General features: G+C 44.0%; 1 protein-coding gene across 5 annotated transcripts in view; it reads right to left on the reverse strand.

Moving 5' to 3' along the window:
* PLBD1 (phospholipase B domain containing 1) overlaps positions 1-13,627 on the reverse strand; it is a 52,254-nt gene extending 38,627 nt beyond the window's left edge. The window contains exons 1-2 of one of the 5 annotated variants that reach the window (XR_002828088.1): positions 13,226-13,627; positions 3,727-3,946 (exon numbers count right to left, since the gene is read on the reverse strand). Coding sequence is in view for 4 of the 5 variants with exons in the window: in XM_006084268.3 (XP_006084330.1) it covers positions 3,727-3,946; positions 13,226-13,316 (311 nt within the window). In the remaining variant the exon portion in view is untranslated. Of the gene's footprint in view, positions 1-3,726; positions 3,947-4,721; positions 4,852-10,839; positions 10,858-12,857; positions 12,892-13,225 lie in introns of those variants that run through there. The other 4 variants (XM_023750059.1, XM_023750061.1, XM_023750060.1 and 1 more) reach the window with 4 other exon arrangements.
* Between the last annotated feature and the right edge of the window lie 37 nt (positions 13,628-13,664).

The following is a 13,664-nucleotide window of genomic DNA, read 5'->3' on the forward strand; positions in this document are numbered from 1 at the left end:
TGGCTCTTTCTTTTGACCTCTGGCACAATCCCCCTCCTACCCCATCCCCCAGTTCAGGTTCAGAAGCCCTTGCTCCAAGGCTGTGTCTTGGTATGTGGAGTCCAGCATACCTGGCAAAGCACCACAAGTAACAGTCCCCAGCAGTATATTATATGGTTTAAGTTGATAAAATGATACTTGTATATGAAGGTGCTATTATTTTGCAGACAACTGCCCATGTGTAGCGGAAAACACTCCAGCAAACAGGCATATCCAGCTTGGTAATGTCTCTGCTCATCTTTAAGCTGCATTGTTAAAAAAGACTGAAAAGTGTGGGAGCAGAGAGGAAGGCAAGACCGGCCAGGAAGCTACAGTAATGCAGCATCCATAGACTTCAACTGATATAAAGACTTTAAAAGTCCTGAATTTGGATGAGATTAAAAATGGCGGTGGAGTAAGTGGAACCTACACTGACACTTTCCCAGGACCAAACTGGAAATACTACTAAAATACACGAAAGCCACCCTGAAAAACAGGCCAGCAAACAAACAGAAAGCCTAGCCTGTGACTTGTATTCTGTCTCTACTATTGGTTCTGTGTCAACAGCTTCCAGACAGTTGACATTGAAGTTCTTCTGCTTTGCTTCAGAGAATGCCGGGGACCTTTGCTCAGAGGAAGCCACAGTGCCTCAACCTGCTCAGTCCCCACCATGGGCTGTGCAGCTGGGGTGCTGGCTGCAGGAAGTCCTTGCTGGTACCTTGGGCCTTGGAGTCACAATCCCATGAACCCTTCAGCATCCCCTCCCTCCCTCCCTCCCTCCCTTCTTCCTTCCTTCCTTCTGTCTTCCTCTACTTTCTTTTTCTCTTTTTCCACCTCCTTCTTCAAATATGCAAATACTGACTTCTCTCTCCCTCCCAGCCCCTTCAGTTCTTTATCATTCATCTTCCTGCTCACCAGCATCTCCTGTTCAACGAGATACATCAGAGTCTTTACAGAGCAGTAATCCCTCCGACTCTTGGTACCACACGTACAAGAAACCCATCCTTGAGCAGGCAGGGAGAATTACCAGTCATAAATACAATACGAAGATGAATAGAGAGGTCGTCTTTCATAGTCAAGGAAACTCTGAGCTCTCTAAGCTTGAAATAGTGGTCAATGACCTTCCAATGGGCTTCCATCCAAGCCTTCCACAGTACGGCCCCCACTTGCCTTTTAACCCTGTTGCCCTCTGCTGGCTGAATTGGAGCCTCTACTTCTCGCCATTGTAAATGCAATGTATGCATTTCAGACTCAGGGCCCTTTTCAGCACTCTGTTCTGTTCCTTTCTGCCCAGATGATTTCTTCTTTCTTCCCAACCAAGCCAAATGGTTCTCATCTATCAAGCACCAGACCTACAACTCACTCCTCCCACAAAGCCTCCTTTGACTGCTCTGTCCCACTGGGTGCCTTCCTCTCGGGCTCCGATGGTTTAGGATTAAAGCACTCTTTTCAGGTTGTTCTGTGCAGCAGAAATGCTGCCAAGAGTTTCCCAGCTCTTCCTTAAGGACCAGCATTGACTGAGATTGCTAGGCGGGTCTCTCCCTCACTCCTGATCACACCCCCACGAGCTGCTGCTACTGGTGGGAAGGGAGGCTGACTCTGTTGCCAGGTCGTCAAAATGGATCGCAGCATGCAGGGAGCTGTTTATTTGTTTTAATCTTAAAAGACTGGCTTATACATGTGGAACTGTTTTGGAAAAGACATGGCAAAAGGCAAAGCAAAGCATAAAAACAGTTACTGGATAGTAGCTAAGTGGTTTTTTTTAAGAAATAAAATGTAAGTAACCTTTACTCTAAAATAGAAGTATTCAAAAAGTTATTCATAAAATGGCTTCTTTTCCTATGGATGTTCCTGGCAAATGGAAAAAGGTGATTAAGGTTAAATCAATGCTTTATAGTAAGAATAAGGGTGAAATGATAAGGTCACCCCCAAAAGTGAAATGTTAAAACATGTTTTCCCTGAGATGTAAGAGCATCAGAAGTGCCACCTTTGTCAGAACCTTCTCGGTCACACCCCTGAGCTCTCTAGTAGGGACCCCAATATCCAAGGTAGACATGCTTATCCTCACTACAGACTCCGAGATCAGAGCTGCTGCCTTCAAATCAAATAAAGAAAAATCGTTTCCTTACTAACCCATTATGTCTATCACTCATGAGTTCATCTAATATATTTATATTCACACAACTTCAGTCCAAATTATTTCTCCAAATTTGCAATTCAATTTAAATAATGCAATCAAATGGGTGGATACACATGTGAATAAAGATTTGAAGTGAAGTGTGAAAAGTTCATATTCATACATGTGCCACAGTCTTAAACATGTTTTAAAAATCTTACACAGTTTATAAAGTTTTATATATCTCTGAGTAGTATACTATATGAAGGGGACTCCAATGGTAGGGTAACAAAAATTTGGCATAAAAATGAAGACAGGAATTTCTACTTTAAATTATAAAAGAGCGGCCAGAACCCAATAACTAGTCATTCAACATCTGATATAATCTCTAGAATGCAGAAACAGATTAGGATCGTCATTGCACTTACTATGACTAAGGCGGTAACAGTGCAAAATAAGGTTTGGTTAAGCTGCACTCAACAATCTAGGTCACAGAGAATGAAAAAAGAAAGCCAACTCATCAAGACTCTTTATATCAAAGAAAGAATAGAGCTTGATTAAATCAGTTACAACTTTTTTTTCCTTAAAGAGCTCTAAAAAGGACAGTTTCCGATTACATTATCATTAACTACATTTTTGTTGCTTTTATAAGACAAAGGAAGGACACAAGGATCAAGTAACAATAGGACTGGAAGAAACATTTACTAGTATGTTAGACATTAAAATTTCAATTTAAAATCTCAACATACTTGAAAGTATTGTTCTAAAACTGTTGAAAATAAATGCTCTTATAACTTTTAATTTTTTATTTACTGATTTGAGAGAGAGAGGGAGCAAGAGAGAGAAACATTGATGTGTTGTTTCACTTTTTATGCATTCATTGGTTGATTTTTAAAATATATATATTTTTATTGATTTCAGAGAAGAAGGGAGTGGGAGAGAGAGATAGAAACATCAACAATAAGAAAGAATCATTGATAGGCTGCCTACTGCATGTCCCCTATTGGGGATGGAACCTGCAACCCAGGCATGTGCCTTGACCGAGAATCAAACCCATGACTTTCTGGTTCATAAGTTGATGTTCAACCACTGAGTCACGCAGGCCAGGCCATTGGTTGATTCTTGTACCAGGTATGTGCCCTGATTGGGGATAGAACCCACAACCTTGGTGTACCGGGATGATGCTCTGACCAGCTGAGCTACCCAGCCAGGGCAAATGCTGTTACATTTTATTTATAATTAACCTTCTCTGTTTTGTGATTCTCGAAGATTCTCTCCACCTCTTGCTTTCTACCGGACAATAAATAACTAGTAAGATGAGATGGCTTAGCTGTCTCTTAATATATTTTTAGGAGAAGGAAAGGTTTAAAAAGGTAAGAGCCATGAGGTTTGACTAGTGCCATAATTGGGGGCTTTGATCCTTATCGGCAGGTACTGGTTATAGGTACAAATGTAATTCTGATAATGTCTCCATCACATGAGAAGGACCTCAGCTACTAATGTGCAAATGCCAGGAAGCAAAGGCTACACTGTTGGACAAAGCCAGAGACAGAGGTGGCCTGATAGTTCTCCACCAGGACTGTGGTACTTACGAGGCAGTGAGGTACCCCTCCAAAAAGCCGGCCACAAACATGATGACCTCGTTGCTCAGGGACTGCGAACCATACCCTGCTCTGATCTCTAGGATGCCCCAGCCTGTGGTGTTCACAGAGTTATTATAAAAGCCATAGGCATCTCCATTCTTGTCCAGTACGTCTCTGATCTCCACTGTCTTTTCAGTAGGCATCCAGTACGCAGTTGCATAGTCGACTCCTTGAAAAAACAGAAAAGGGAATAATGATAGGATGTCATGCAACTGACTTACTGATGCATTATTTTTTCTATGTAACCGACAATTCCAACACATTGGCTTTCTAAAGAATTCCATTCCATCAAAATTGGGAAATCTGCCATTATAGCTTGTCTTCCTTGCAAATGGGAGAAAAAACCAGAGCCAAGGGTCCCGGGTTCGATTCCGGTCAAGGGCATGTACCTTGGTTGCGGGCACATCCCCAGTGGGGAGTGTGCAGGAGGCAGCTGATCGATGTTTCTCTCTCATTGATGTTTCTAACTCTCTATCCCTCTCCCTTCCTCTCTGTAAAAAATCAATAAAATATATATTTTTTTAAAAATGGGAAATCTGCCATTATAGCTTGTCTTCCTTGCAAATGGGAGAAAAAACCAGAGCCTTGATCAAGGGGATGAGCACATAGCACAGTGGTTCTCAACCTCCTGGCCCTTTAAATATAGTTCCTCATGTTGTGACCCAACCATAAAATTATTTTCATTGCTACTTCATAACTGTAATGTTGCTACTGTTATGAATCGTAATGTAAATATCTGATATGCAGGATAGTCTTAGGCGACCCCTGTGAAAGGGTCGTTTGACCGCCAAAGGGGTCGCGACCCACAGGTTGAGAACCGCTGCCATAGCAGAAAGTATAAGCTAAAGGTAGGGGCATGGTTTGAACATCATAGAGGTGTGTCTAAGAGCTCCATCCTTAGAGATGGGATTCTGGTCAATGCCAGAGCTGGAACCCTTGCCCACCTCTTCATTGGGCCAAGGATAGGGTTCATGTCTCTGCTCAGCAAGGCCTTCCAATTCCCCTCTGCAGTTGGGCCAAAGCATTCGTATTCTCTGGCTCCTTATTCTATTTCTCCTGCTGAATTCTTACACATGACATTAGATTCCTATTTTGCAGAAAAAAAAATGAAAGTTATCACCTGTGACCCCCTCAAGTTCTTGATAATTTTGTGAATTCGTCCTCACAAATCCTATATTCATGTCTCTCTTCTTCACTTCAATCCCTCTCCCCAGGCATGCTCTGGATCCCACCCCTCTCACTTAGGAACTCTGTTCCATCCTAAATCTTCTTGTTCCTGTTCCCTGAAGTTCTCTCTCTGCAGCAGCTCCTCCCTGTTCAGTAAATTAACGTGTTCTACTGTCTCAGATCAAAGCAAACCAACCACAGAAGCTCTCTGTAGAGATCCTGTGGGCAGCTTTGGCTACTGGTAGAATCTCTCCCTTTATAAAACTATTACAATTTTTATAGAGCATTCTGTATTGGGGACTCTGCTAAGTGCTGGTGAAAGGGTTATGACAATGACAGGCTCACTTCCAGGTCCCATCCACTTCACTTCCTCATTTTCTTCACTTGGGCCTGTGGCAGGCTGGCACCCACCCCCACCATGCCACTGGCTGGGTCACAAATGAAATCCTTGACTCACAACATCACACAAATGCCTGAAAGTGTTTGACCCTGGTGACCACTCATTCTTAAAACTCCTCCCATGCATCTGGGACAACACTCTCTTCTGAATCTCCTCCTCCTTTGGCTGTCTTGTAGACCTAACAGCACACTTGATAACACCGTCTGGATGATTCTATAAGCATTAGGAAATTACATTATTCAAAATGAAACTCATATTTTCTCCCAATCCATCCTCCATCTTCTGCTGTCTCCGTGATTTATCAGCCTGAAACCCCAGTCCATGCAGGCCTCCTCTCTCTTTCTCTCTCTCTCTCTCTCTCTCTCTCTCTCTCTCTCTCTCTCTCTCTCTTTCTCTCCTCATGTTTAATTAAAACCTCCTAAACATCTCACCCTCCATTCTTCAGCTCTACATTTCTGTGCTACTTTAGATATCACAACTAGCCTTAACTTCTCCTCTGCCAGAGTGACCTTTCCTAAATACAAGATTGATTTGTTTACTTGACTACCCAAAATCTTCCATGGCTTTTATTTCCTAGAAATAAAATTCTTCAGCTCATACTATCTGCCTTCATGATCTGGATTCTGCCTACCTATCCAGCTTCATCCACCACCCCAGGCATTTTGTGATCTGGAAACCATTACATACAACGCTCCAACCTGCCAGGAGCTGTCCCAACACCTGTGACTTTGCATATGCTGTTTCCTTTGCCTGAGAGTTTGTCTTGTTAACCACCCAGCAATATCAAAATTGCGACTTAAGACTCAGAAAACAGCACCCACTCTGAAGGGGCTGACTTGCTCTACAAGCTCAATGTACCTTGTGTGTACAGCTTAGGTCTTATCCCTTTGTACTGTAGCTTACATGTCTGCCCTTGCTCCTAGCCTATGAAATCCTGAGGCCCAAAATTGTTTCCTCAGCATTAGGAATAGTGCTTGGCCCATAGCAGATACTCAATAAATATTTGTGAAAGGAAGAGAGACTTAGGTAAAGAGAGAAAAAAAACATACAGAAAAAAGAAATGGTATATAATGCATTAATTTCTCTGCCTAAGAAACCATTGCATAGCTGCTCAGGTTAAAGACAAACTTTATATTCAGGCCATCCAAGAGATGGGAGGAGGTCAGAATGACTCAGGTTGTAGGTTGAGAATCAGTGGATGAATGTTGTATGATTCATTGAGAAAGGGAGATGGGCAAAAGGACTAGGAAGAAATATAGGTATAGTTTTGGACATACTAAGTTTTTAGTGGTTAAGATACTTGAAATTCTAGCTCAGATTTTATATATATGTAATGTTATCTGTTGTCAACATTCAAAACTGACTCAACATTTTGCTTTTTGCTGTAACGTTATCTATCTAATAAGCACTGAAAGTACAATCTTAATCCTAGAGCATCATGACCACAATGGTGGACTTCCTTTAAAAATGGTTAAGGGGAGGTAATGACATTGACTATCAGAGGTAGGTGCAGACTACTTTGTCAACAGACTCCCAGTGCCAAACAAACAGTCTAATCCTATATAATAAAAGCCTAATATGCCAAGTGTCCGGTCAACCAGTCAGCCGTTCAACCAATCAAAGCGTAAATATGCTAATACGTTAAGGCCGCTCAACCACTCACTATGACATCACTGATCACCAGGGGGCAGATGCTCTGACTGGTAGGTTAGCTTGCTGCTGGGGTCTGGCTGATCGGGACTGAACAAGATGGGCAGGACACGCCCTGGAGCTCTCCTGTGGTCCCTCCCCAGCTAGCTGGCCAACTTCCCACCTCCCTCCCTGGCCCTGATCATGCACTGGTGGAGTCCCTCAGCCTGGCCTGCACCCTCTCACAATCCAGGTCCCCTCGGTGGATGTTGGAGAGCTGGTTTTTACCCAATCCTGAAGGCCAGGCTGAGGGACCCCACTGGTGCACGAATTTATGCAGCAGGCCTCTAATTGTTAATAAAGCCATAAATTGGCCATAACTTGACAATTGTGGGCAATATCCATAGAAACTTCCCTTCTCCTCCCAAGTACAATAAATATGCTTTCCAAATTGATTTTGGGCCACAAAGGCCATAGCCTCAGCCCTTCCTCAGCCTTTCTCACACATTCTCTTGCACCTCACCTCCAGTGAGTCTGGTAGGGAAATGAGAAAGCATGGCTGACTAAATAAAAAGCAGCCACAATTCGAGGCAGCAGGGGTGCGGTCATAAACAGGAACTGTAAAAAAAGGAAGGTAAGATGTGTCAGTTTCTTCTCTTTCAGCTCTGCCCACATAGCATGGTTTTAGCTCTATTCCCTTCTCCAAAATGTTGGCATTTTTCATCCAGCATCCAGGCCTTCCTTTCCTTTGACCTTCCATTCCAGCGGCTCCTTTTGTTATACACTTGGCTTGCTCTCAATCAAAGCACTCAAGGGCCATGGTTTCATTGTTACTGGTACTACCTAATTTCCTATTTCCTGACCACAAGTAATAAACTTCTGCAAATCTGTGGGGGGGTTTTTGACACTAGTGTGTCCCCATGCGTGAAAAAACCCTTACCTAGTCCTCATGAGAATTCAACGATAAAAATTTACTGCTAACAAGCTGACCAATTTAGCAGATGCTTTAAGAACTAAGCCAAAATCTGAGTTTCTTGACTTGCCCCTAATTGATGTCCTCCATTCCTCAATGTTTTCTCCATGTATCATCTCTTTCTGGTTTTTCGAGTACCATGCTATTTTTTTTAAATTTTCTTAAATCCTTTATTAACTTTTAAGCCATTATAGTTATTTATTTACTTATTATTATTAAAATTATATTTTTATTGATTTCAGAGAGGAAGGGAGAGGGAGAGAGAGATAGAAACATCAATGATGAGAGAGAATCATTGATTGACTGCCTCCTGCACGCCCCCAACTGGGGATTGAGCCCACAACCTGGGCATATGCCCTTGACTGGAATGGAACCTGGAACCCTTCAGTCCACAGGCTGAAGCTCTATCCACTGAGCCAAACCAGTTAGGGCTAAATCTTGATTTCTAATTGTGAATTAGAATTTTTGGTATCTTAGGTTTGCAAATGCTGATTTGTATAACTTGATACTACCTTACATTGGTATTGTGATTGCCCTTGCAAGGATGACAAATTTCAGAGCAAGCTGTGCCTTTCTTTTTTTAAAAAAAATATATTTTATTGATTTTTTACAGAGAGGAAGGGAGAGGGATAGAGAGTTAGAAACATCGATGAGAGAGAAACATTGATCAGCTGCCTCCTGCACACCCCCTACTGGGGATGTGCCTGCAACCAAGGTACATGCCCTTGACCAGAATCGAACTTGAGACTCTTCAGTCCACAGGATAACACTCTATCCACTGAGCCAAACCGGTTAGGGCCAAGTTGTGCCTTTCAAACAAGAGACTTTCACAACTTTCTATTGGAAGATTATAACATACCTGTGGTTTGTTCTGACACAGTTTCAAGTTTTAGACTAAAGTTTCCACATAATTTCACTACCTCTATTAGTTTCACTTTTTTACCACATTAAGTAAATTCCTATTTTTTCAGTAGTACAAATGAGGCAGAATAGTAAAAATTCCTTGGCAAGTAGAATGGGGAAACTGAGACAGATAGCTGATTCCCATCCCACACCCTGACCCACCAGCCTCCTACTCCGCTGTACCACCACTCCCTTAAGCATTAAACCCTTAGGACAATGAGGTTCTGATCAGCATCAAACAATATTAGAAACAAAGCTTCGGTCTGTTGACCAAAGAGACAGTGTTTTTGTCAAACTAGAGATGATATCTAGGCCTCAGTTGTGTTTCAGCTCCTGGCCCAGAAAAGCAGCAAAACCAGACGAAGTCACGTCACGGCTTGGCTAACATCAGGACCAGATGCAATGAATAATGACCCCCTACCCTCGTGCCCATCAATCAATAGAGAGCACCACCCTGAAAGGCCACACCTGGAAAGCTGATGAATATTCTACTGAGAATCTCCCCTGAGACCTTACTACACACCTAGGCTCTGTAGAGAAGAAAAATAATTTTCTCTCTTCTGGGTTCTTGACTGAGCCATCCAGGAAATAATCCTTATGCCAGATTAGAAAGAGAAAAAATAAATCTTAACATGTAAACCTCCTACATATATGAGAGAGACCCAGAAAAACAGAGTAATTCACAAAAATGGCTAAAGCAACGACCTTAACTATCATCTTCAGCTGAGGACAAAAGACGATGTTGTAGTGGGGGATTCCATTAAGGAAAGTTACTAGGGAAAGCACAGTGTAACAAGGGTAAGGTTGTTATGCAGATTTAAGTTGTTGCCTGATGCACTGATGAGAATTTCTAGAGATAAGGTCACTCCCCTCTTCCTGGTCTAGTGAGGGAGACACCTTTACAAAAGCAGATTTTAGAAAGGGAAACTTATTTGGTTTTCAGACCTCTCCTATTTTCTCTCTTTTATTTCTTTCTTCGTCCATCTTTCTGTTTTTGCTTTGAAATATATATTTGTCTTTTTAGTATATTTTTCTATCACTATTTATCCCCTCCATGCCCTCTTACGCCTCCACCCTACCCCTCCCCACTGAAATCACCACACTGTTGTCCATGAGTTCTCTGTCTATTCTTTCTTAAATTAACTAACTTAAAATAATCCTATGCCAAATAGACATATTTGGGGGTGACAAATTCTGTGCCCCTACAACTCCTGGGCTATAAACCTGTACAGCATGTTACTGTGCTGCATACTGTAGGCAATTGCAATCTGCGTGATGCATTGCACTATGAGTTACAATGGCTACGATATCACTAGGCAATAGGACTTTTTCATCTCCATTACAATCTTATGGGATCACCATTGTCTTTGCGGTATACTAAAACATCATTATGTGGCATATGACTGTATATAACTCCTACTGTATATAGCAGGCACTGTTCCTCACAACCTCTTTAAGAGATATCCTATATAATAAAAGGCTAATATGCAAATTGTCCCCTTGACCGGGAGTTTGACCAGGGGGCAAGGGCCAGCTGGTCAACTGCCCACGGCCCCTCCCCCTGGCCATCCTGCCCCCACTCCTGATGGCCCCCTGCCCCCATCGGGGTGGACCAGCTGGCCCCCACCCATGCACGAATTAGTGCACCGGGCCTTTAGTAGTGTTATAATACCCATTTTACAGATGAGGAAATTGAGGCATAGAGGATTAGATAATTTACTTAAGGTCACACAGTAACTATTGGTGCCAGGATTCAAACATGGGCATCTGACTCCACGGTTTCTGTTTGTGGAGTTCAATACTACCTCTCTAACACTATAGAGTTAACATATGGAGCAACCACTGTAAGTGAATTTGAAATAAGAATGCCTTCAGAGTTAAAGGAGTAACTGAGATTGGTCTCAACCAAAGGTCTGCTAAGTCCTTTAAGGAGATTGAAAGACTGACAGGACAGTAAACTCCTTGACAGCCACATAAAGGTATTACCTACCTAGAGAGGCAGTCTGTTAGTCTCGGGTGGACACTGGTGAGCCATGGGAGCCTGGAAAAGGCAGTGCCCACAGTCAGGAGCTAGCATGCCAGGCGAACACTGCCAGTGGAGGAGCTGATGGAAGTGGCGAGTCCTACTGGGAGGCAGACGAATCAGACCTCCATCTTTGAATCCCTCATATTATCTGTCCCATGCAGTTTCAGTATAAGAACATGCCTGGAGCAGGCTATGCAAATATCCAGTCTGCTAAAAATTAACTGGTATTTTAGTGAGTAGACTTGTGTGTTTATCAGGGTGAAATCAGCTTCCTTGTATCCTATAAGCTCTGGAGCACTGGAAAGAATGGATTTCTGGAGTCTAGCCCTGCAAGTGCGAGGGCCAGATTTGGAACCAGTTTTACCAAGGCTCATGCCATCTTACAAGTCTCTTGGCAACCAACCCATCCCTTTCCCTAGTGACAACCTGACTTCACTATACAAACAGCTTAGAAAAATTATCCAAGACATTAAAAACAAATATGGAGCATTTCAGTCTGGAAAGATGAAGCCGCCACTATTATACATCTAAAATCTCTAATAGTTTGAGAGAGAGAGAGCTAGAATGAACGTGCAATTGCTTGCCAATTTCTAGAAGAATGAAAGTACAAAGTAGTCTTTAGAAATTAAAGAGGTTGTTTGTGGATAAATAGGTGCATCTTAGTGGATATAAAATCCAAGGGGATAAAAATCCACTCCCTTGAGTATTTATCGTGAACTCACTAAATTCAAAGTACTGAGCAGGGCACTTCAGAGAAAACATGAAAAGCGAGTGGTGGCAAAGACCTGTTCTCTGTCCTCAGTTGCTGGAAATCTAGAAGGTAAGACAAAGTGCCAAAAACCTGCCTTGGAAAACTGGTGAATGGGGTGAAACAAAGGAAATAGAGATCACATCTTTTGAAACAGCCAGCGTGGCCATCACCAGCTGTCCTGCGACGCCATGTTAAGAAGTCTGTCCATACTGCCAGGCACAGGGCTGGCAGGATGACTAGTAGCAGAAATGCCCTCGCTCTCCACCTTGACTCCCAACCCACCTGGCATGGAGTCAGCTTATCTATCATTTGGGAAACTCGGTTTAAGAAGCAGTTGCTTGCCAGGCGATATCTGCTTGAATAAACAGTGTCCCATCTTCAGAAAAATAATGTGTCCACCTCCTCACTCCTCAGGCTGCCCCGCCTCCCATCTACAGAAATATTTAAAAACAATCCAAACAATCCAAAAGAACAGAAAAGGGGGGAAAATTTCAGCCAGTGTCCAAGGCACAAAAACCCTTTCCATGTCTGGGGCACTCTAGCCCATCCCGGGAACGTGTGAATGAACAGTCTCCCTGTGCTAAGAGGTGATGTCCCAGAGAGCTCCAGGGAAAGAACAGAATGTGGAAGTAAATCTAGAGCCAGGAGCCTGGGGGTGCATCACTTCCTATCTCAGAAGCCTGGGCAGCTTAACAGACTGGGAAAATTTAATAGTAGTAAGTGGGCAAGTTGTGAAAACAAAGGTCTTGATTTCTAATGGAAGGCAATCAGTGCACTCCTTTGGGAAGGGGTATGCACTCCTAAACGCCACCCTCTGCTTACCCAAGGTCAACGAAGAAAAAGGATTATGAAATAAAGCAAAATTAATCCTCTCTTTATATTACTTTTGAAGTCTTTCAAGTTTCTTTAGTTAGTATTGATCTTATTCATTGGGAGTGAAAATGACAAATCCAAGGTTTTTTTGTGGTTTTTTTTGGTGTTTTTTTTTCAAAAGGTACAGATAATTGCCAATACCTGTAGGGGATAAAACCTGTTTTACTAAAAGGGGAGTATTTAAGTAAATGCCCTTTGGCGTTTCAGCTCTGCCTTCCTATGCTGTGTATCTTTAAGCAAATTACTGAATTTCTCTTAATTTCAATTTGTTTCATCTGTAGCATGGGGATAATAATCCTATTTAGATTATTGACAATTAAGGGGGGAGGGGCGGGGGAAAGACAGCCCGGAATCGTACCTCTCTGAGGTGAATACATATATTTAGATGTCCTTTGGCTGGCGCTCTGAGGACCAGCCGGGCTCAGCAAGCCGAGTCGTGCAGGAGTGAACCGATCTGTCTGCCAAGAACTCTGGCCAACACTTTTTACGCTCGCAGGAGCACACACCCTAGTGCTTCTCCCGGGCCGGCTCGGAGCCACGCGGCGCGGGAGCGAGCCGTCAGTCCCCCGCAGAGGCGCCGTCCTTGGTTCCCACCCAGAACCCGACACCCGCGGGAAGTAAACTTGGCGGGACCCCGGGCTCGGCTGGAGCGCACGGTGGCGCTGGCTCAGCGCGCGCCGCGAGCTGCGGGCAGCGGGGGCCTCTCCCGGGACCCGCGTGGCTCACCTGCCAGGCTGGGCGGCACGGCGGCGGCCAACAGCAGCAGCAGCAGCAACAGCGGCGGCGGGGCTGACGGCGCGGGCAGCCGGAGGGACATCGCTCTGCGGCCGGGACCTCGGCTGGGTTGGACAGGCGGCCGGCAGTGGCAGCTGTTGGAAGAGCGGCTCCGAGCCGGCAGCGTGGCGCCCGTCTCAGAGTTGGAGCGTCCTTAACTTTCCTCTTTCATTAGTTCTGCTGGTTTGGGGCTTTTGAAGTCTCGAGGAAGCCTCACGTGGCCTTGGGGACAACCTTCGCCCTAGGGTGCCCCAGTCTGGGAAAGGCGGGTCCTTTCAGACCCTCTAGCGCCCAGTGGGCCGGGCTGGGAAAGTTCCCCAGCTGCACTTGTGGGATCTGGCAACGTTACGCACCACTTTCTCTGCACTCGTCGGCAGTTTTGCAGCCCCAG

The sequence above is a fragment of the Myotis lucifugus genome, unplaced genomic scaffold (assembly GCF_000147115.1).
Source record: "Myotis lucifugus unplaced genomic scaffold, Myoluc2.0 scaffold_10, whole genome shotgun sequence".
Classification (NCBI taxonomy): domain Eukaryota; kingdom Metazoa; phylum Chordata; class Mammalia; order Chiroptera; family Vespertilionidae; genus Myotis; species Myotis lucifugus.